The sequence below is a fragment of the Cebus imitator genome, unplaced genomic scaffold, assembly GCF_001604975.1.
Source record: "Cebus imitator isolate Cc_AM_T3 unplaced genomic scaffold, Cebus_imitator-1.0 Scaffold49, whole genome shotgun sequence".
In the NCBI taxonomy this organism is placed as follows: domain Eukaryota; kingdom Metazoa; phylum Chordata; class Mammalia; order Primates; family Cebidae; genus Cebus; species Cebus imitator.
In genome coordinates, this window is record NW_016107364.1 from 8,373,506 (window position 1) to 8,395,438 (window position 21,933).

The window sequence follows — 21,933 nt, forward strand, 5'->3', positions numbered from 1 at the left end:
TGGCCTCAAACTCTTGACCTTAGGCTGATCCGCCTGCCTTGGCCTCCCAAAGTGCTGAAATTACAGGTGTGAGCCATTGTGCCCAGCCTACTTGAAGTGATTTTGTTTATAATAGTGGAGTTGGCCAAAAATAGAAGGGAAAAATCCAACTTAATGAGTTGAAGTTTTTCACAGAGACTACAATCCAATAAATTTATATGTAGCCTTTTTTTTTTTTTTTTTTTTTTTTAGGTTGCCAAGAATGATGGCTTTCAGTTTCATCCATGCCTGTCAAAGGACATGATTTCATCTCTTTTTTTTTTTTTTTTTTTTAAGATTCATCATAAACTGTATTATTTCAGTGAATAGAAGAGATTGACAGGAAAATGTTTGGAAGCAAACATTGGGAATATATGATTCTTTCTCTGTGTGTTCATTTATACCAGTATCCGTATACATTTACAAACGGCAAATGTAGGCACGTGTACTTAAACATTCAACACAAACCCATGTAATGCAAACACATGGAGAAAGAAACTTTTTTTTTTTTTTTTTTGAGACAAAGTCTTGCCCTGTTGCCCAGGCTGGAACGCAGTGGTGCGATCTCAGCTCATTGCAGCCTTGGCCTCCCGGGTTCAAGTGATTCTCTTGCCTCAGCCTCCCAAGTAGCTGGGACTATTGGCGCCTGCCACCAACCTGGCTAATTTTTGTATTTTTAGTAGAGTTGGGCTTTCACCATGTTGGTCAGGCTGGTCTCAAACTCTTGAGCTCAAGTGATCTGCCCATCTCAACCTCCCAGAGTGCTGGGATCACACGCGTAAGCCACCGTGCCCGAGCACAAAGACATGCTTTTTTGTTTTGTTTTGTTTTTTAATTTTTTGCTGCACAAGCCCAGAAAAAATGTTTTAATACCGTGTTTTAAAGGTTAGCTTTGAAAAGTGTTTCACTGTCACTTATACTCACTGAAAGAAAACAGCTTATATGCAGCATTTCTTATTAGACATATTTCCTACATGTATGTATGTGTTTTCATCTGTATAATCCTTTGAGCAATTCTGTCAGCTGCTTTACTGTGTCCATTTGGGATTTATTGACTTAAGGGCCAGACGAGACTTCAGAAGTTTCTGTAGATTGTTTGTACATTTTGGTACTTGTTAATATTTTCATAACATTTATTGAACAAGCATCTGTGAAAAGACTGTATTTCAGTGGCTTCTTCACTTTTCTCTCCACATAGCCACATCGATGTGACCAGTGCCCCCAAACATTTAATGTTGAATTCAACCTGACACTTCATAAATGCACTCACAGCGGGGAAGATCCCACCTGCCCTGTGTGTAACAAGAAATTCTCCAGAGTGGCTAGTCTCAAAGCGCATATTATGCTACATGAAAAGGAAGAGGTAATCATCATCATTTTGCATATACTTTGTTAAGTGATTGTTAAAATACATCTGGTCATGAGTCAGGAGGATTTTAACTATAAACTAGTTTTAAAAGCCTTTTGTGTAGATTTCAAGGAGCAAATTGTCATTAGATTTCCCTTGACTCCGGTTGACTTATAAAACATTTTATTTTCTGGCCCTGTCAATGCCTTAGGGTAGAGACATTTTAATGTGTAGTATATGTGAAAGATCAAAATATATCCACATTGGCTGGCAGAGGCTCCCCCTGTCCCCTCACCCCCCTCTCTTAAACAGAAACTTTTATATGATTCTGCTGTGGCCAAAGGTAACTTTTCTGCTTCTGTGCATGGTAGAATCTGCTTGCTTGTTCCTGGGTTCTCTGACCTGTGAGAATCTGAGGGAAGAGAATAATTTCTTGATGGTCCAAAGCAGCTTACACACCAAAGTGACCACTTCTGGGAGGTCCACAAGCCCAATGTCTAGGGCATCTTTAAGGATGACAGGCCCCAGTGCTGGGGCAGGGGCTCAATCTAAAGCCAATGGCTGTTACTTCAAAAATATGCTCCTCCTGGGCCGAGTATGGTGGCTCATGCCTGTTATCCCAGCATTTTGGAAACTGAGATAGGAAACTTGCTTGAGGCCAGGAATTTGAAACCAACCTGGGCAACATGGTGAGACTCCATCTCCACCAAAAAAAAAAAAAACTTTTCCAAATTTCCCTTTCCCATTATTACTGTAGAAAATTAGGGAGATACAAAAAGTTAAAGGAAAAAGTCACTTATAGTTCTGAGATAAACACTGATAAATATTTGGTATATTTTCTTCCTGAGACAGAAAAACAAACACAGTATTTAAATTACATATGCAGATGATCCCTGACTGAAGATGGTTTAGACTTTGGTTTTTGACTTTATGGTTGATGTGGAAGCAAGCACATTTCTCAGAAACCTTACATCTCTTGTCATGCTAGGGAGAGGCAGCAAGCCACAGCTCCCTGTCAGCCACACCCTTTTGGCTTGTGATATTTTCAATTCACCATGGGTTTATCAGGACATAATCCCATTGTAAGTCAGGGTGTACCTCTATAAAATTTACATTTTGAAAGCTGACTTCACACTTTATGTTCTTTCTTTTTTTTTTGAGATTGAGTTTTGCTTTTGTTGCCCAGGCTAGAGTGCAGTGGTGTGATCTCAGCTCAATGTAACCTCTGCTTCCTGGATTCAAGTGATTCTCCTGCCTCAGCCTCCTGAGTAGCTGGGATTACAGGTGCCTGCCACCACGCCTGGCTAATTTTTGTATCTTTAGTAGAGATGGAGTTTTGCCATGTTGGCCAGGCTGGTCTTGGGCTCCTGACCTCAGGTGATCCACCTGTGGTGGCCTCCCAAAGTGCTGGGATTGCAGGCGTGAGCCACCACGCCTGGCCTGACTTCACACTTTCTACATGAGTTTGGATCCTCTTTCTATCAGTGTCTTTAATTTTTATTTTAAAGTCATTTATTTTTATCTCTGAAAATCTTACAATACAAGTAATGCATTTTTTTTTGGAAAAAATTAGAAAACGTTAAAAGCACCCATAGTGGAGTTTAATGAAGTTGAATACATAGAAACAGCAAAGTGGTGATTACCAGAGGCTGGGGGATTGGGGTATTGGGGAGATGTTGGCCAAAGGCCACAATATTTCAGTTAGGTGGGAGGGGTAAATTCAAGAGAGCTGTTGTACATCATGGGGACTGTGTTAATAAGAATATATTGTGTGTTTGAAAATTGCTGGCAGGGCATGGTGGCTCACATCAACAATCCCAGCACTTTGGGAGGTTGAGGCGGGTGGATCACTTGAGGTTAGGAGTTCAAGACCAGCCTGGCCTACATGGCAAAAGTCTATCTCTACTAAAAATATAAAAATTATCTGGGCGTGGTGGCATGCACATATAATCCCAGCTACTCAGGAGGCTGAGGCGGAAGTATCACTTGAACCCAGGAGGCAGAGGTTGTAGTAAGCTGAGATCATACTACTGCACTCCAGCCTAGGCAACACAGCAAGACTCTGTCTTAAAAAAAAAGAAGAAAATTTCTGTGAGAGTAAATTTTAAGTGTTCTCTCCATAAGAAATACATAATGCATGTAACATAGGTTGATTTGGCCATTCCTCAGTTTATACTTGTAGCAGAACATTATGTTGTACACCATACATATGTACACTTTTACTTATCAATTCAAAAATCAATTAGTTAAATTATAAGAAAGAAAACGTACTGTGTGGAGAGAATGCATTGGTGGTATTTCCAACTTTTTTTCTATACATGCTTTTCTTAATAGTTTATGTTTAAAATAGTTTTTTAAATACAAAAATAGAATTATGCCACTGTACAGACTACTTTTGTAACCCACCTTTTTCCATAACATATTGTAAATAAATCCTCCCTCTTTTCACTCATTGTCAAAGTTATCACTCATTATCAACTGTTACTATTTTAAGCTATTAAAATCTGCAGTATCTTGGGCGGGTGTGGTGGCTCGTGCTCGTAATCCCAGCACTTTGGGAGGCCGCGGTGCTTCAGCCCAGGAGCTTGAGACTAGCCTGGACTACATGGACTGTCACTACAAAATAAAAGTCCTCAGCATCTGGATTTAGCATAATAAAATTTAATAATTTTCATCATCGCTTAACATATTGTTTATATTTTTAATATAAGTACTGTATCTTTGCATGTGAATATTTTTATGCATCTTTAATTATTTCTTAGGATAGATTCCTACAGTTAGATTAATTGAATTAATAAATATGACTTTTTTCACCCCAGTTCTTTATAGAATGCCATATGACAGTCTAGAAAGTCCATGCTAGAGTTCTTTTGCAGAGTTCTGCAAAGTTCAAGAATGCCTGTCTCGCTTATCGATAGTGCTATTAAAAAATGGCTATAGTCATATTTTTATTTTTATTGATTTTTGGGGGGAGAAGACTCATGCTCTGTCCCCCAGGTTGTAGTACAGTGGCATGATCTCAGCTCACTGCAGCCTCCACCTCCCAGGTTCAAGCGATTCTCCTACCTCAGCCTCCTGAGTACCTGGGATTATAGGTGTGTGCCACCATGTCCAGCTAATTTTTGTAGTTTTAGTAGAGATGGAGTTTCACCATATTGGTTCAGGCTGGTCTTGGACTCCTGACCTCAAGTGATCCTCCAGCTTCAGACCCCCAGAGTGCTGGGATTACAGGTGTGAGCCACTGTGCTTGGCCAGTTTTATTTCTTAAAAGCAGAACACGTATTAAATAATGGTATATCAATATGTTTTGGAATAAGTCCTATGTGCACATCATAAGAAATCAAACAGTAGAGAAGGGTATAGAAGGCCAAAAGTTACATATCCTTTGGGTTCCTAAGTTCCAGTTTTGCTCCCCAGAAACAACTTTCATTAGCAGTTTCTTCTGTAACCTTCCAGGGACATTCTGTGCCTGTACAAGTCTCTGCCATACCCCTATTAGTCAACCCATAGTATTCTGTGCCTTTTATCAGTTAACTGTGTATCTTAACTGTAATTCCACATCTGTTCATCAGAGAGCTGTCTCTTTCTTTTTAACAGATGTATGGTGTTATATTGTGTGTCATAATTAGTGAGTCACTGTTGTTAGGCATATAGGTTGTTTCCAGGCTTTTCCAGACAAAGCTATGGTGATCAAATATTTCTGCCCATGCTTGAGTTCTCAAGATGGGCAGTGTGGTATCCCAGAGGACACTGTGGTTGTCACTCTTGCGGGGCTGGGTGTGGGGTGCCTCTGCTATCTCGTGAGTAGGGGATTCTGCCAAACACCCTGCAGTGCCCAGCACAGCCTCCACTGCTGTGAGCAACCTGGCCCAGAACATCATGAGTGTGAGGTTGAGGAAACCCTAGGTTAATAGGAATGTGAGCTCTATTTCTGGAAATGAAGTTGTTAGGTCAAGGGATATGTGAATTCAAAATTTTGATATTGTCAAAGTATTTTCCAAAGAGATTTTATCAGTTTATTCTCCAGTCAATAAATGGTGTGTAAAAATGCCCATTTCTTCATACCGTTTTCTTCCTCTTTTAAACAATTATTACTTAAAAAAAAAAAATAGAAATCAGGTCTCACCATGTTGCCCAGGCTGCTCTTGAGCTCTTGGTCTCAAGTAGTGGTTGGATTACATACACGAGCCACTGGGCCCAACCCATACCATTTTCTTTCTTTTCTTTATTTTTTTGGGACAGAGTTTTGCTCTGCTGCCCAAGCTGGAGTGTAGTGGCACGATCTCGGCTCACTGCAACCTCCTCCTCCCAGGTTCAAGCCATTGTCCTGCTTCAGCCTCCTGAGTAGCTGGGATGACAGGTGCATGCCACCATGCCTGGCTAATTTTTGTATTTTTAGTAGAGACAGGCTTTCACCATGTTGACCAGGCAGGTGATCCATCTGCCTCAGCCTCCCAAAGTGCTGGGATTATAGGCGTGAGCCACCGTGCCTGGCTGGCCATACCATTTTCAATACTCTGTGTTGTAAAAGTTGTCTCCTCCAATTTGGTAATTTTAAGATGGTATGTCTTTGTTTTAATTTATAGTTCTTTAATTATGAGTGAAGTTTGGCATCTTTCCGTGTTCATTAGCCATGAGTAATATTTTTATTTTAATTAAACAATTGTTTTTGGAAGGTAGATGTGTGAGTATTATTCGTCTTACTCTTGCAGACTTTTGTAAAGTATTTACATTCCTGGAAAGAGGTTTTCCTACCTTGTGTGACAGAATTCTTTCCTGGTTTCTGGTTTCATTATTTTTCTCTTCCTGGCAGGAATTTTTAAATTGTCATGGACTCAGATTTTCAATCCGTTCGTTTATGGATTCTAGTTCTTGTGGCTTGAATAGAAATGCTTCCCAATTCTAAAATTATTTTCTAAAATATCCCACATGTCTGGAACATTCCATACGGATTTGCCTGGTATAGATTTACATGCATGTGGAGCAGAATGCGCATGGAGGAAAGACATCCACACCTGATGCTACAGTGTAGCCCATTCTCGCAGGACCTCCCTGCCTCCCTCTAGTTCCTATGTGGTCTCCTCCTCTTGCAGGACCTCCTGGCCTCCCCCTAATTCCTATGTGGTCTCCTCTTGCAGGACCTCCCAGCCTTCCCTTAATTCCTATGTGGCCTCCTCCTTTCACAGGGCCTCCCTGCCTCCCTAGTTCCTATGTGGGCTCCTTCTCTGGTAGGGCCTGGTGCCTGGCAGTACCAGCATCATCACTCACTTGCTTACCCTGGATGTGTCTGAAGGAGTACCACCTGCTTAGCCGGGATGCCCATGGTCTTCCTATCCAACAGCCCTCAGGATGTCCACATTTCTCATCCCAGCTCCTCTACCGTGCTTCAGAAGGCAGGCGTAATTGAATATGGTCTTCCTTCTCTGCTGTGGTTTTGTGGGAGTCCTTTGAAGTAAGCAGGGTTACCTACTTCAGTTTGCTGCCACATAGGACCTCTCCCTTCCCATGCTTATGACTCCAGGCCCTCAGTTAACTGCCCTCCTTCAGGTTCCATTATCTGACCAAAAGATGTACTCCAAAGCAAAGGAAGGTGGAGGCTTGGGGCTTAGGTTTTGAATATTTGGATATTAACCAACTGTCAAAAGTTAAAGTGACACAGACAGGTACACTTGGAGGAGAGCCGTCTCCTGCACCCTCACTGCCCACTCGCCTCGGCCTTTCCCAGGCTGCCTTCCTGCTTTTCTAGTGTCTCTCTCCTGTGTCTCTCTGTATGACGAGAAGCACATGTTTGTATGTTCTTATCTCTTCCTGGCTTATTACATATGAAATTTAGAATTTTATTTAGTTAAATATAGGCTAGTATTTCTACTTTTATTGTACTAAATATTTAAATTCAGGGGAGAACTGAATGTGTTTATAATGTAGAATCTTTATGAACTCGGAATGTCAAAATATCAGCGATGTTTGGTTAATATGGATTCAACACACTTCTTAAATTGATTCTGAAGTATTGGAAGATTTTAATGATATTGTGTAGGAAGGTTTTTTGGCATGTGTGGTGTGTTACTTGTCTGTAGGAAAGCCATGCATTTTTGTGTGTTCATTTTGCCTGCCACCCTCCCTGATTCTCTATGCAGCCTCACCTGCACATAATAATTGGGTAGTAAGTTTTTGGTTCTGCGTTGTTTTCAACTAGCATATGCACAGTTTTTAAAAGAATCACCCTTAGAATCATTGATTTGTTTTCATAGTATGTAGTGATGGCATAGTCACCTTTTTATTTTGAAAAATTCCAATCCTAAGTGAAGGGTTGAAATAGTAATACAATGGATATTTGTATAACCCTTTCCTGGACCCACCAATTGACAAATTTGCCAGCTCACCTACTCCCTTCTCCCTTTTTTGAACAATATTCAAGTAAGCCACAGATTTCATTTTATTTTACCACTAAATACTTCAGGATGTAGCCCCTAAAAACAAAGACACTTTTCTTCATTTCACCAAACAGTGATCACACCAAAAAATTTAACATTGCTGTAATACTCCGTTTTCAGAGGTCCCTGTTTAGAGGGGAGAAGAGTGACATTTTACAGGAGTGTAGGGGAGAAGTTAGTTTTGAACAGAAGAGATAGTTCTCTTGACCCTAGAAGAAGGAGAGAGCTCAGGTGGAGGAAGGGGGAGAGATTGTAGGTGGAGGCAGATGTAGGTGGAGGAGGAAGCAGGGAAGGGCTCAGGTGGAGGCGGGTGCAGGTGGAGGAGGAAAGGGGGAAGGGCTCAGGTGGAGGCAGGCGGAGGAGGAAAGGGGGAGGCCTTGAGAGGAGTGCAGGTGGAGGTAGAAGTGGAGCAGCACCTGGCATGCCTCACAGGTGTTCCCAGACTTCCTCAGGTTGTGCTTTCTTAGTGTCTCATGAAGTTTTTTATAGACCTTCAGGCAAACCCAAGGGTTCTGTATATTGACCAGTTAGATCTGTATGATCTGGGAAGTCTTTCTGTCTTCATAAGTGAAGAGCCAGCTGCAGGACCTACCCAGGCGTGCTGGGTACTGCACACCCTCTATATCCTTGCGTTTCCTATTCACAGTCATTTGCACATTGATTGTGGAATTTTCTGTTCCACATGATTCTTCTTTCATTTTTAACCAAAGCAACCGTGGAAACTTCAAAGACATGATGTTACTGACACTGCAGTACCTCCGTTAGTTTTTGAGTCTTTGGAACAAGTGCGGAGCACCGCCATGTCCCTTGAACATGTGACCTATTCTTGGGCATCCTCATCAGCTTGTCATGGTGCACTGTGGTGCCTCAGTTCATGGGCTGGGCTGAGGCCTTAGTGCCCATGCTTCTCTGGCAAATGGAGACAGTACTCTGGCTTCACTGAAAACGTGGGGTGTCCTGAGGCAGAAAACATGGGGTGTCCTGAGGCAACTGGAGATGGGCATGGGAAGCCTATTTTGAGAAATGGGAGCAGAGCCTGAGTGGTTGGGACATATCCGTGAGCAGCCCTGGAGCCCAGAGGGCATCTGGGTGTGGACTCTGGCTGGGCGGGTGTGTGGTCTCCTTTCCTCCACTCAGAAGCTCTGAGGAGTGGAGATGGTTTGCCTGGAGGTGGGGCCTTCTGAAGCGTGTGCTGTGGAGTAACAAAGGCATCAGGGCCACAGGAACGTTGGCAGAAGAGCTGCAAGGATAAGCCGTGGGGTCTGGGCAGGGAGGTGAAACTTGGGGGCTGTGTGAATCCTCTGTTAGGATGGCACAGGTGGGTGAAGGTTGTTGAAGACGTCTGCACATGCCACACGCTCCGGGTGGCTCAACCCCAGGACAACACGAAGGGTAAAGATCACCTGTAAGGCCACACCCATCTACACTGATCGCCAGAGCAGTGAGCTTTACCGTTTTCCATTCTAAAGTTCCTTCAGATGTGCCTTTTAATAATTCACTGTGATTTCTCCATAACTGGAAAGAGAAACAATGTTTTTTGTCATTTGCAGATGCTCTTACGTATTTATACCTTGTTTTGAAAACCTTCCCTTCATCCTATTTTCTCTTCCGCAGACGGGCCAGCTGCTTCTCCAGATCACTCCCCACAGTGGAGCTCACACTCCTTGCTGTTTGCTTGGGTCCCTGCCTCTGCCGTTGTGTGTTGGTTATGCTGTGGTCTTGTAGCAGCGGCACATCATCTGACCTTTGTGCAGCCTGCTCCCATCCGGACCCTCCGTTCTGTTTGTAAAACTCCAGCTCCCTACGTCTCTCGCTATTGTGGTTGTAAAAGCTTACACATTCCTGCCGGGCATGGTGCCTCACGCCTGTAATCTCAACACTTTGGGAGGCCGAGGCGGGTGGATCACCTGAGGTCAGGAATTCAAGACCAGCCTGGCCAACATGGTGAAACCCTGTCTTTAAAAAAAAAAAAAAAGAACTTACACATTCCTTAGCTTCTGACTCCTTTTTAAATTTTTTTGAGAAGTGCTTTGAGAAGTAATGTGTTTTCTGAAATCGCTCGACTTTACATTTCTGTTACTACTAACCCCTGCTTCTGGTTTCCCTCTCCAGCACACAGCAGGCTGTCTTTGATCAATAAGTGATAACAGGAGGAGAGGGTGGGGAAGAGTCATGGAAGAGGCTTTGCTGAACTCTGGTGAGGGGGCTGGGAGGACACTTCACTTCTTGCTTGGCGCTGTGTGTCTGTGCTGCCAGAGGCAGGGTCCTGGAAGCTGGGCTGTCATATTCAGCCACCTGACCTTAGCAACCTCATGCCAAGCTCCAGATTTACATGAGCAGAGGGGAAAAGGGCCTTGTTGGCTTGTTTCATCATACCGTGTTGGCAATATGTTGGCTCTCTTTTTTCCAGTGGTTGTGTTAGTGCTTAGGTTGGAGTTTGTGACTGTGCCCCACCTGGCAGCCTGGCGTATGTGGAGCAGAGCTGGTAGGGCAGCCCTGCCCTCAGGCTTGTCCAGCATCTTCCTTTGCTGTCTCCGTGAGTTCTTTGCTTCTGTTGCATGGTTTACAGTGAGAACGGGAGGAGGAAGGTGCACTGCCTCTCTTTAAAGGCATGATCTGGAAGATGCATTTCGGTCCTGCTCACATCCAGTTGTATGGAACGTAGTCATCACACCAGTGATCTAATGGTTGGGGTGGCTGGGAAATAGTGTTAAGCTGCTGAGCTGTAAGCTCAGCCAAGAAGTCTATTATGCATAATGAAGAATCAATATTGGCACACAGTTCTAAATCTTTTCCCTATATGTCATAATCATACATTCTTGGCTGCCTTTGCATTTTGTGTTTTATTTCTCAGTTAATTGATTTGAATATGGCATATTAATAGTAACTAGAGGGATAATTTCTGACCTTCAGTTGCACTTAAAAATAATCTCTAAGGTTCCAGCCATGATGGAGCAACTTCCTTTTCGTGGGGGTCCCCCGTATCACTAATTGTCACTGCAGATAACTAATCAGCAGGCACAGAAGGACTCTGAAAGGCATCATAGGGTGGCGGACAGCTGGAGGGACTTGAGGAATAATGTATTCATCAGCTCCCTGGGTTCCTTTTTTTTCTCAGACCTGGACAGGGTATTGAAGAAGCCTGCAGCCTTCTGCCAACAAGTGTAGAGGAAAAACACCCCAAGAAAAGCTGGTTTCCCTTCTCCAGTACTGGGAAAAGTTTGGTTCAACAGAACAGAACACATTTTTATGATATTTACTCAATTCCAGTGAAATACCAACTGAAAAACTGCTCAGCAGAGCTGAGTACAGCATTGAACTTCCCCCATTCTGTCTCCATCCCTTGGGAGCTGGCAGCACTTCAATTCCCTGAGTGCTTAGGGCCAAGCAGGGAGCAAACCTTGCATCCAGGAGGGGGATTCTCCCGGCAGAGGGAGGAAATGCTCAGAATTCCCCTCCCAGTGTGTTGGCAGAGCCTGTCTGGAAGCCCATCTTCCATCCTCCCTTAGCAGAAGCCGGTAGTGTTCTGATTCTCCTGCCAGAGTGTGTCAGTGGCTCCAATAGGGAGCTGGGCCTCCCTCCCCATCAGTGATGAGCCGGAACCATGCAAGACGGACAGGTCTGCACTGTGCTTTCCGCCCCTGAGGTCAGTGGGGCTCTGCAAAGTGGTCGCCGCTGCCTCTGGTCCTTACACTACATCTGAACAGGGTGACTGCTGGCTAAAGGAGGGCCCAAGAACTCGTCCCACAGCTTAACACCCAAAGTGTCCAGGACACAGACACGAGCCAGCACAGGCCCTGCTGGAACAAGGAAAGAGCAATACCACTATGCAGAGGCCCAGACATTGGAATTAGCTGATGAGTACTTCAAAGCAGCTGTCAAGAAAATGCTGTGTGAGTTTTGGAACAAATGAAAGAATAGAAGAAAGAACCAAAGGGAAATTACAGAACTGAAAAATCCAGTGATTGAACTGAAGAACTCAGTAGAAGGGCTCACTGGTGGACCAGAGAGGACAGAGGAGAACCTGAAGATAGATCAGCAGGAATGACAGGCTGAGCAACAGAGAAAAAGTAGGCTGAAAAAAAATTAATAGAGCCTCAGGGAACTTTGGGACAATAACAGAAAATTCTACATTTGCATCCTGGGCATCAAAGAAGGATAGGAGAAAGAGTGTGGGGCTAGAAATATATTTGAAGAAATAATGGATGAAAATGACCCAGACTTGGTAAAGGCCATAACTTACAGATTTCAGAATTCCAAAAGAAATACGCACTAAGATATATCATAATCAAACATTTGAAAACTAAACCTGAGCTCAAGCGATCCTGCCACCTCTGGCTCCACAGTCCTGGGATTACATATGTGAGCCATCGTGCCTGGCTACAAATTCTATATGTGGTAAAATGTCCTTCAGGAACGAAGGAGAAATAAAGACATTCTCAGATTAAGGAAACAAACTCTTGGTAGCAGACTTACCCTTAAAGAATCACTAAAAGTTCTTCAAACAGAAAGGAAATGGTACCAGAAGGAGGCTTGGAACTTCAGAAAGGAAAGAAGAGAATAATGCTATAGTGGTTAATTTTCTGTGTGAACGTGGGGAGTGTTTTTGGATGAGATTAACATTTAAACAATTGAGTAAGCAGATTGCCCTCCATGATGTGGGTGAGCCTCATTTAGTCAGTCAAAGACCTGAATAGAACGAAAAGACTGACTTCCACAAGTGAGGGGGATTCTCCTGCAAAGGCCTTTGGATGTCACTTACATTATCAGTTCTCGTAGATCTCCATCTGCCAGCCCATACTGCAGATTTGGGGCTTGTCAGCCTCCATAATCGTGAGAGCCAGTTTCTTACAACAAATACATACACACAAGCACATTCTGTTTGTTCTGTTTCTCTGGAAAACCCTAATACAAAAAGAATGAGTAAGAATAAAAAATTGGGGTGAATATAATACACTGTTCTTCTCTTTATGAATTCTTAACTCATAGTTGATAGTTGAAACAGAAATTATCATCCGGTGTGCCCAGTGTACATGGAGGAAATACTCAGGACAGTGATATTTAAAGAGGGGAGAGGGCACAAGACCCTGAATGGAAATAAGGTTTTCTGTACTTCTCTCAAGGTGGTAAAATGGCAATGCCATTAGATTGTGATAAGTTACATATGTATAATCTTACCTAGAGCAATCTCCAAGAATGCTGTACAAAGCAATGTACTCAAAAATACTACTAATAAATCAAAATGAATTCTAAGGAATTTCAAAAAGTAATAAAGGAAGGCAAGAAGAGAAGCAGAGGAAAGGAGGCCGGGTGCTGTGGCTCATGCCTGCAATCCTAGCACTTTGGGAGGCCAAGGTGGGCAGATCACCTCGGGTCGCGGGTTTGAGACCAGCCTGGCCAACATGGTGAAACTCCGTCTCTACTAAAAATACAAAAATTAGTCAGGTGTGGTGGCAGAGGCTGTCCAGAGGCTGAGGCAGGAGAATTGCTTGAATCTGCGAGGCGGAGGGTGCAGTGAGCTGAGATCACGCCATTGTACTCCAGCATAGGCAACAAGAGTGAAACTCCATCTCAAGAAAAAAAAAATTCCTCATGTGATTTAACAATACATTGTCTCCAAAAAACTTACTCCAAACATAAAATGGCCCTGCACAGTTCCTGGCAGATAGAGAATTCAACTAGTGACAGCTGTTGATTATTGCTTTTTAAACTCTTCACCACTTAGAAGACATTAGAGAGCCTTCTGAAAAAAGCTGCTTAGCTTGGTAGAAAATGCAGGTACATTGAGGTCTCGGGGAGTGGCTGTGGCTCCTTCAGTGAGGCTGAAGATGAGGTGAAATGAACGTCAGTGAAGTACCCAGCAATTTGTTGGGTGTAGACAGTATTGGGCGCACCAGTGCAGGGTCCCCTGAAAACTCGGAAATAGGACTAAAATTGCTTTCTAAGGGTTAAACTCTGAAATCATCAACACTGGATTGGAGTGGTAAAAAGTTAACTTAAAATGGGTGGATTTGTTATATGTAAAGTATGCCTCATGAAAATTTGTTTAAGAAATAGCATGTAAACATGTCTTCTTATATGTGCTTAGAAACTATAATTAACTTTTTAGTTTAAGGTGTTCCATTTTTAAGTTTTTACTTTCAGAACACTGAAATCTAATTTTTAGTTACTGCTCTATTGACAGTCTGAAATTCATACTGGTCACTACTCTGTCCAAATAAATCTCAAACCCAGAAGAGCAAACCAGAAAAGCTGTAGTTTTTAAATCACTTAGGAATTTTTCTTAACAGTCACCTAATTATTGAGGTTCACATTAGTTTTTGAGTAAATCACTTCCGTTAAGGGGTGTTACAGAATATCTGGAGAAACAATATCTGCACACCCACCAACAAGCTCACGGAAGACATTGTTCACATTTATTGATCATCTCAGCAGCATGTGCAAATGAGTAGTGATGGACCAGGTTCCCTAAGTGTTGAGAGAAGAGCAGCATTTTGTGTGTGTGTGGGGGGTGTTAGGCTTATTGTGTGTGTCCAGCAGTGCCTGAGGTCAGCCGAGGCATGCTGCATTAGGAAAAGAAGCATGGCTCCTGAGAAGGCCAGACAGGAGAGAGGATGATGATGTGGTGGGGATTATGGAGGGGATTCTGAGAAAGGGAACAGTCCAACACACGGAGTCCTGGTGAACACACGCTGCCATCCTAAGGTGGGGAGTGGACAGGAGAGCAGCCTCAAGGCAGTCAGTACCTAAAGCTGGCCTCTTAAGAGATGATCATATCTTCAGCAAGGTGGAGACAGGTCAAAATGGCATGCATTTCTCTTGATGATTCTCTCCTGTCCCGGCAGCCTCTGCTTCTAGCTGAGAGACGTAGTAAGTGGAAGGTCTGTTGTCCTAGTGCCTGTGATTATGCACGAGGTGCTGTTTTCCTTGTGGAAGGCTTCCACAAGTATTTAGGGTGGGCAAGGCGAGGGAGGAGCGTCTGGGCTCTTTATGGCTTGCAGAAGAGAAAGCAGAGAGATAGTGATGGAACCTTCTGTAAGGAGGCAGGTCTTGGCTGTGGCCTGGGAGGTGCTGGATCCTGCTCGCACCATCTGAGCACGTTGTGCATAAACTGGGTTGTCACTCAGGCAGATCCAACAGATGCATGAGTAATATCCATGTAGGTATCCCTGAAATACATGAATTGAATCATTTGGTAAAAGAGTAAGTGAAAAAAGAGTAGGTGTGAGCCAGGACAGAAACAGTATGGAAAGCAGTGGGGTTTTTGTGAGTGGTTTTGTGATGTGATTTTGAGACAGGAGGGTAGTGGGTAATCAGTGTTAATGAAAGCAGTGCACTTTCTTTTGCTATACACATTCAGGACTGCAGAGGTTTTTTTGTTTTTGTTTTTTTAAGAGATACATCAAATTATGATTGTTTTTTTTTTGTGGGGGGGGGGTTTCCTAGAACAAATTTTGTTTTATCAACAAGTCAGTAAAAATCTAGTAGTTTGTTATTTCCTTAAATTATTTAAATGATTTTTGGATTTCTCAAAATATTTCACTTTTCCTTGTCTTTTCCTGCAATGTAGCTAGAGGTAGTATCAATAAACAACCTCATTTAATGAGGTTTACATACATTTATTTACAAACTAGTATGTGCAGATTAGAAGACAGTCTGATAGAAAAAAACAATGTATTTTATTATTTGGAAATAGTTTATGCTCATTGGCAGGTCATATGTTTTTTCATGTTTGGACAGTTCATTTAAGTAAATACTGTGATTGTGTTATGGGACTCCAAGGGAGTGAATTAACTGAAGTTTGTGCTCAGTCAGCCGTGGCTACCAGTGAAGTAATTACTGAGGACTCACTCTAGGCCACACACGGTCAGCGTCTCACACTGGTCATTTTATCTAACCTTCTAACAGCTCTGGGAGGGCAGGTGTTACTGTTATCCGTGTTTCATAGGCTTAGGGTGGGCAGCACACCCAAACTGGCAGGTTAGCTAGCGAATGGCAGCCTTAAGGTGAACCTAGACCCAGCAGTAGAACATGTAGACCAGCATCATCTAAGTGAAACATGAGTAATTTTAAATTTTCTAGAAGCCACATTTTTTAAAGAAAACCCCAAACAGGTGAAATAATTTTTAATATATTTATTAAAATATGTTCAAGATATTATGAACTGAGATATTAAAGATTACTGAGCTATTTTACATTCTTGTGTTTTGCTCTGAGTCTTTGGACTCCTGTGTGTGTGTATGTTCTGCAGTGACCCCATGCCTTGGTTCAGAGAGTCCCTGGTTCATGAGGGCAGTAAGCCAGGCCACAGCCTGCGCTCTGCTCTGCTTGTAAACCAAATGAGAGAATGATGCCATCTATCTGTTAAAACCTTAAAAGCCGTCATTTTGTTTCAAGGTTGTCTCTTAAACCGTAATCTTACTTTGAATTCTTTCCTGACTCTTTGTAGTGTTGAGGTCATTCCGCTTCTCTAAAGTGCTCACAGCACAGGCGGACCCAGTGCCAGTTACCCAACACCAATTCAAAACAGAACTCACTTTGCTCCAAAATGGTGTTGATCTCTCACCCTTTTCCCAGCATTTCCATCCTTTTCTTCTAATATAAAAATGATTTTTGTATATTCAAATTATTTTTGAGAGGTAAAAGCGCTGCTTGTTCCAGAGGAGAGTATTAGATCAAAACCAAGATTGGAGAGACCAAGTAGTTTTCATGTAATTTGTGCATTACCAGTTCTTTGAAGAAGGTGTGGTTTTGAAAGGTTTGCTCTGCTCACTGGTGGGTTTTCTGTTCCAGAATCTCATCTGTTCTGAGTGCGGGGATGAGTTCACTCTGCAGAGTCAGCTGGCCATGCACATGGAGGAGCACCGTCAGGAGCTGGCTGGAACCCGGCAGCATGCCTGCAAGGCCTGCAAGAAAGAGTTTGAGACTTCCTCGGAGCTGAAGGAACATATGAAGACTCATTACAAAATTAGGTATGAGTCATTACTTGGGCTTGGTAAAAAATCCAGCTCATATGTTAAAAGTTGGCTCACTTTGCTATGACCCATTAGAAATTTTTGCTGCAAGAACACAGCAAAGTGGAACCACACAGATAATTTGGTATGGTGTCAGAATGTCTTTCGTAGCATGCACAGTTCATCCCTACACATTAATGAATCGTGTCAGGCTATGTGGGTACAAGGGTTTACCTGCTATTATAACGTTAAAAGCTGTAGAACAGGGCCCTGGCAGTACATTTTTATGGGTAGGTAACAAAATATGTAAACTAGGCGCACAAGGGTTTAATTAGTACCCCTTTTAATCCATTAGTTTGTAGCACCCAACTGTTAACACTCATATGCACCTGACACTGTTCTTAGCGTGTCTATCAACAGAGCCTCATTTCATCACGACAGACAACCCTGCTAGGCCAGGGTACTTTTATGTTCCTGTTTTATAGATGAGAAAAACCAAGATTAGAGGGACCAAGTAGTTTCATGAGATTTTGTAGCTTGTAAGTCAAGAGTTTGAAATTTAAACCCTAATAGTTTGATTTTAGAGCTCATAATCTTAACATCTGACTGTATTTGAATATATTTATTCCTAGTCAAACTTAACATGTTTAAAAATTTTTATACTTTACCTAATTCTTGATAATATATTTGTACTAATATTTTTGTTTCTTAATAAAGCAAAATAAAATATTCTTCCTGGCCCTTGTGCTCAAGTTAGCTAATGGTGATAATCAATTTTCACACTAATTTAGCAAATTTCTCCAACAAACTCTAAAAGGCAGTATCAGGCCAGGCGCAGTGGCTCACACCTGTAATCCCAGCACCTTGGGCAGCTGAGGCAGGCAGATCACCTGAGGTCAGGAGTTTAGGACCAGTCTAGCAAACATGGTAAAACCCTGTCCCTATTAAAAATGCAAAAATTAGCCAGGTGGGGTGGCTAATTTTAGCTGGGTATGGTGGGTAAGACACGCCTATATTAATAATTAGCCCGGTGGGGTGGCTCATACATGCCTATAGCCCCAGCTACTCTGGAGCTGAGGCAGGAGAATCGCTTGAACTCAGGAGGTGGAGGTTGCAGTGAGTTGAGATTGAACCACTGCACTCCAGCCTGGGCAACAGAGTGAAACTCCATCTCCAAAAAAAATCAAAAATAAAAATAAAAGGTAGTACCAATTACCATTTTAGCTACGATATTATCAGTTTAGCTTGCCATCCTTCTAAGCTGCAATATTTAGGAAATACCTGTACTTCTTAACAAGAAGAAGTCCACGCCGGTTGATCAATATGGTTTATAAAATGCCTGAAGACTCTAATGTTTGTTTGTCCTCTTAGACATTGCATTTGAGAAATGTGGCCTGGACATCTCTGTATGATCAGCCGCCTCCTGTCTTTTCCTTTCATTTTGCCTCTTGTTCACTAATGTGGTACGCACCTAATACTTTATGATTTAAATGATTTTTTTTTCTTTTTTCCCCAGCCAATTGGATGTTAATTTCAGTGATTTTTAAACCCCCCAATGTAATACATGGTCTCTATACACTCCAGATTTTTATTCTGATGAGACTTTCGCACAGGCATTTCTGATGTTTCCTTGAAGGTTTGAGAGAGATGATTGAAGATGTTTTGGTGCTCATGGCACTCAGACAGTCTTGGCTTCTAGGTCTTTCCAGACCGAGGGGCAAACCAGACAGATGAAGCCTCGCCTTTACAGAACTGCCCTTTAGTGGGGAAGATAGGCAGTGAGCAAGTGAGTGGGTTGGTCAGTACCACAGTTTCAGATAGTGGCAAGTGCTGAGAAAGAACGCCACTTGGATGGAAGTGTGCAGTGTGAGGCTGAGGGAGGCTGGGGAGGCGGCTGTTCTGCGTGGGCCTTTCTGATTGGGGCTTTTGGAAGGAGACTTGGGTGAGGAGCAGGGAGCTCTGCAGCTTTAGGCGACGCGCCTTTTAGGCTGAGGAGTGTGTTGGTGGAAGCAGTGAGCCTCCAGGGTCGGAAAAGCAGGAAGGTGGCGGGGTGAGGCGTGCCTGCCCCGGTGGGGCTGGGGATGTGCATTTCCCATGAGTGGAATGGGAGCCGTTGGAGGGTTTTTCACAAAGGAAGAGCATGACCAGACAGGTGGCACTGGGCTGGGTGTGTGGGCAGGAGTGGAAAGCAGGGAGACCTTTTGGAGGCTTATGGAAGCAATGCACTGGAGAGCCGATCCTCTTCGGAGGCTGTGATGGCGGCTGGAGGGTGGAGAGTTGCGACCACATTTGGAGGTGCTTCAGAGTAAGAGCAGCAGCTTTTGGAGATAGACTGGAAAAATCCAGCGTGACTCCTGAGATTTAAACTTGCGCAGCAGGGAGCTTTCATGTCTTGATGTGGAAAGGGGCGGGTTGAGAATCAATGAAGAGTTCTGTTTGGAACGCCACCCATGAGGCAATGCCAAGTGAGAGATGGCGGTCCAGGCAGAGTTGCTGGAGGTAGGAGTTTGGACATCACTGGTGTGTGGATGGTACTAAAGCAAGAGCCTGGAGGGATGGCGTGGGTCAGGTGTCAGTGTAGAAATGATATCCGTAGCATTTTGGTTTCTGACCATCCAGGTAAAGCTCTGTCTAGAAGAGACATTTTGCTCCCCCACCCCAATTTCACTTTTTGACCTGGAAAAAAAGCAAGTATTTTTTTTTATCAAAAATGGAGAAAAAGGAATTTTGTGATTTTTAAAACTAACATATATACACACAGACACACACATACACATATATGATCAATTTATCATTAAAACAGGTTCTGATGACTAGTCATCCAAATTTTGTGGTAGGATTTTCGTTTTGAAATTATGGTACAAAGGTACAAGAGAGACCACTTGACTGTATTTTGCCCCCCTTTTTGCACTAGGGTATCAAGTACAAGGTCTTATAACCGGAACATCGACAGAAGTGGGTTTACGTATTCGTGTCCGCACTGTGGAAAGACGTTTCAAAAGCCAAGCCAGTTAACGCGACACATTAGGATACACACAGGTATGAAAACACTGACTTCTGGTGACCGGCTGTGCGGCTTGAAGGGAAGAACAGGTGCCTTAGTGCTAGCTCCACTTGGAATCTGATCCTGGCTTTCCCATAATTCGCTGGGTAATCTTGCTGAAGTTACTTACTCTTTGTGTGATTTTATTTCCTCACTTGAAAATGTGGCTCTTTTATCTGTATATGGTTATCCTAAATTATAAATTTAAAAATATATGTAGTGCTCATTGAAAAGTGATTGATTGATACATGGTAGGCTGTTATTAATTGGGAGTTGACATATTACTGCTCTTATTATTGGTATGGTATTTATTCTCTCATTTATTGTTGCTGTGTGTCAGATACTACACTGTGCTGGTTAGATCTAAATTAACAAAGCAAGACCGGATGTGGTGGCTCAGGTCCATAATCCCAGCACTTTTGGAAGCTGAGGTGAGGGGATCTCTTCAGGCCAGGAGTTCAAGACTAACATGGGCAACATAGCAAGATCCTGTCTTTACAAAAAAATAAAAAAAACATAGCCAGGCATGGTAGCACCCACCTGTAGCCCTGAGGTGGGAGGGTTGCTGGCACCTGGGAGTTTGAAGCTGCAGTGAGCTATGATCTTGCCACTGCACTCCAGCCTGGGTAACAGAGCAAGAAAACCCTGTCTCCTAAAAATAATAAAAACAAGCAAAATAAAAATCAAGAAAGCACTGAATTTTCATATTCTTTTATACTTTTTCTTTACTAATCTATGAAACATTGAAATAATAAAACTTTATTTCTCCATGCCTTATCTTGCTCATTTGTTAGTTTCACTTGAATATTTGAAAGTGAGTACAGCATTCATAGCTGAATACTCTTTGCCATCTTATAAAAAGCAGCCCGCTCATAATATTGTATTAGTAACACACATCTCTAGGGAAGGAAAAATGAAAATTGTACAAATATTTTTAGTTTTTGGCATTTGCAATTAAAATGATCCATGTTTTGTCATTTTGTTTTTCTCTGTATTTCTGATTTAGTTTTCTTTTATGGTGACAAAGTAAGAAATCTCACAGCTATTTGCTTGGCTGCTCTTGTTTGTCAGCCAGTTCTAATTTTGTTACACTGATTATTTTTCTTCAGAGTTTTAGTGAGTATTTCTGTGTAGAGCATTGTAGAGTCATTCAGATGATTTCAATGTTTGTTTATATGTCAGCATAACGTGGGTATTTTTAGAGCATCAGCTTTTATTTTCTAGAGTAAGAGAAAACCAAAACAGTGCTTTTGTAAATATTCTAATACATTATGCTGTATTCAGCTTTAGTTTATAGTCTGTGAAGTTTTAATGAATGAAAATATAGTTTAAAAATTTTACAAACTTTACCCAAAGTAGAAAGTAAAAAGTAAAGCAAATCCTTCTTGTGTCCATTTCTCAGATGTCATTTACCTTTAACAGTTTGATATCTACCCCATTAGATTTTTTCTATGTGTATCTAAATATACATACATCAGAAGCACACTCTGTCTCCTAGGGAGACACATGCGTGTAGTGTCATATGCTTATGTGTGATTTTGTGATTCTGTGATGCACACTCTTCCTGCATTGAACTTGAAGCATGTGTCACTGTTGCTCCAGCTGGCCTGTGAGCTGCCTGGAGAGAGCAGCAGGTCCCATCCCCAGGAGTCACACAGGCCAGTGTGGTTTAAGCAAGAGGCCGGCGGGCCCGGGTGGAGGTGGCAGGGAGTGCCTGTGTGCGGTTCAGGCAGTTCTGTGTTCTGGGCTTGGTCTTTGTATGGCTGTGCCTCACAGTGTGTGTGGTGATGTGAGGGGGGTGACCGGAATCCTGCTGGCCCATACCTGGACTGTGTGTGACCCAGCAGGGCTCCTGTCCAAAGGAGGCTGTGTACATTGCAGTCATCTAGAACAGGAAGGGTGTCTCCAGGTGGGCAGTGCTGTGACCGGGCCACACTCTCGCTGTGCCTCCCGTGCTCCTGCCTTCCTTTCCTGTCCCCACATGGGCAGTGCCATGACTGGGCCACATGCTCACCGTACCTTCCGCCCTCCTGCTATTTTCTCCTGTCCCCACATGGGCAGTGCCATGATTGGGCCACACTCTTGCTGTGCCTCCCGTCTTCCTGCCCTCCTTTCCTGTCCCCACATGGGCAGTGC

The 21,933-nt window shown here is 42.9% G+C and overlaps 1 protein-coding gene across 1 annotated transcript in view; it reads left to right on the plus strand.

Moving 5' to 3' along the window:
* ZNF236 (zinc finger protein 236) overlaps nt 1-21,933 on the plus strand; it is a 159,739-nt gene that overhangs the window by 43,228 nt on the left and 94,578 nt on the right. The window contains exons 3-5 of the mRNA XM_037738147.1: nt 1,217-1,381; nt 16,594-16,772; nt 19,669-19,793. Coding sequence (XP_037594075.1) covers nt 1,217-1,381; nt 16,594-16,772; nt 19,669-19,793 — 469 coding nt within the window. The remainder of the gene's footprint in view (nt 1-1,216; nt 1,382-16,593; nt 16,773-19,668; nt 19,794-21,933) is intronic.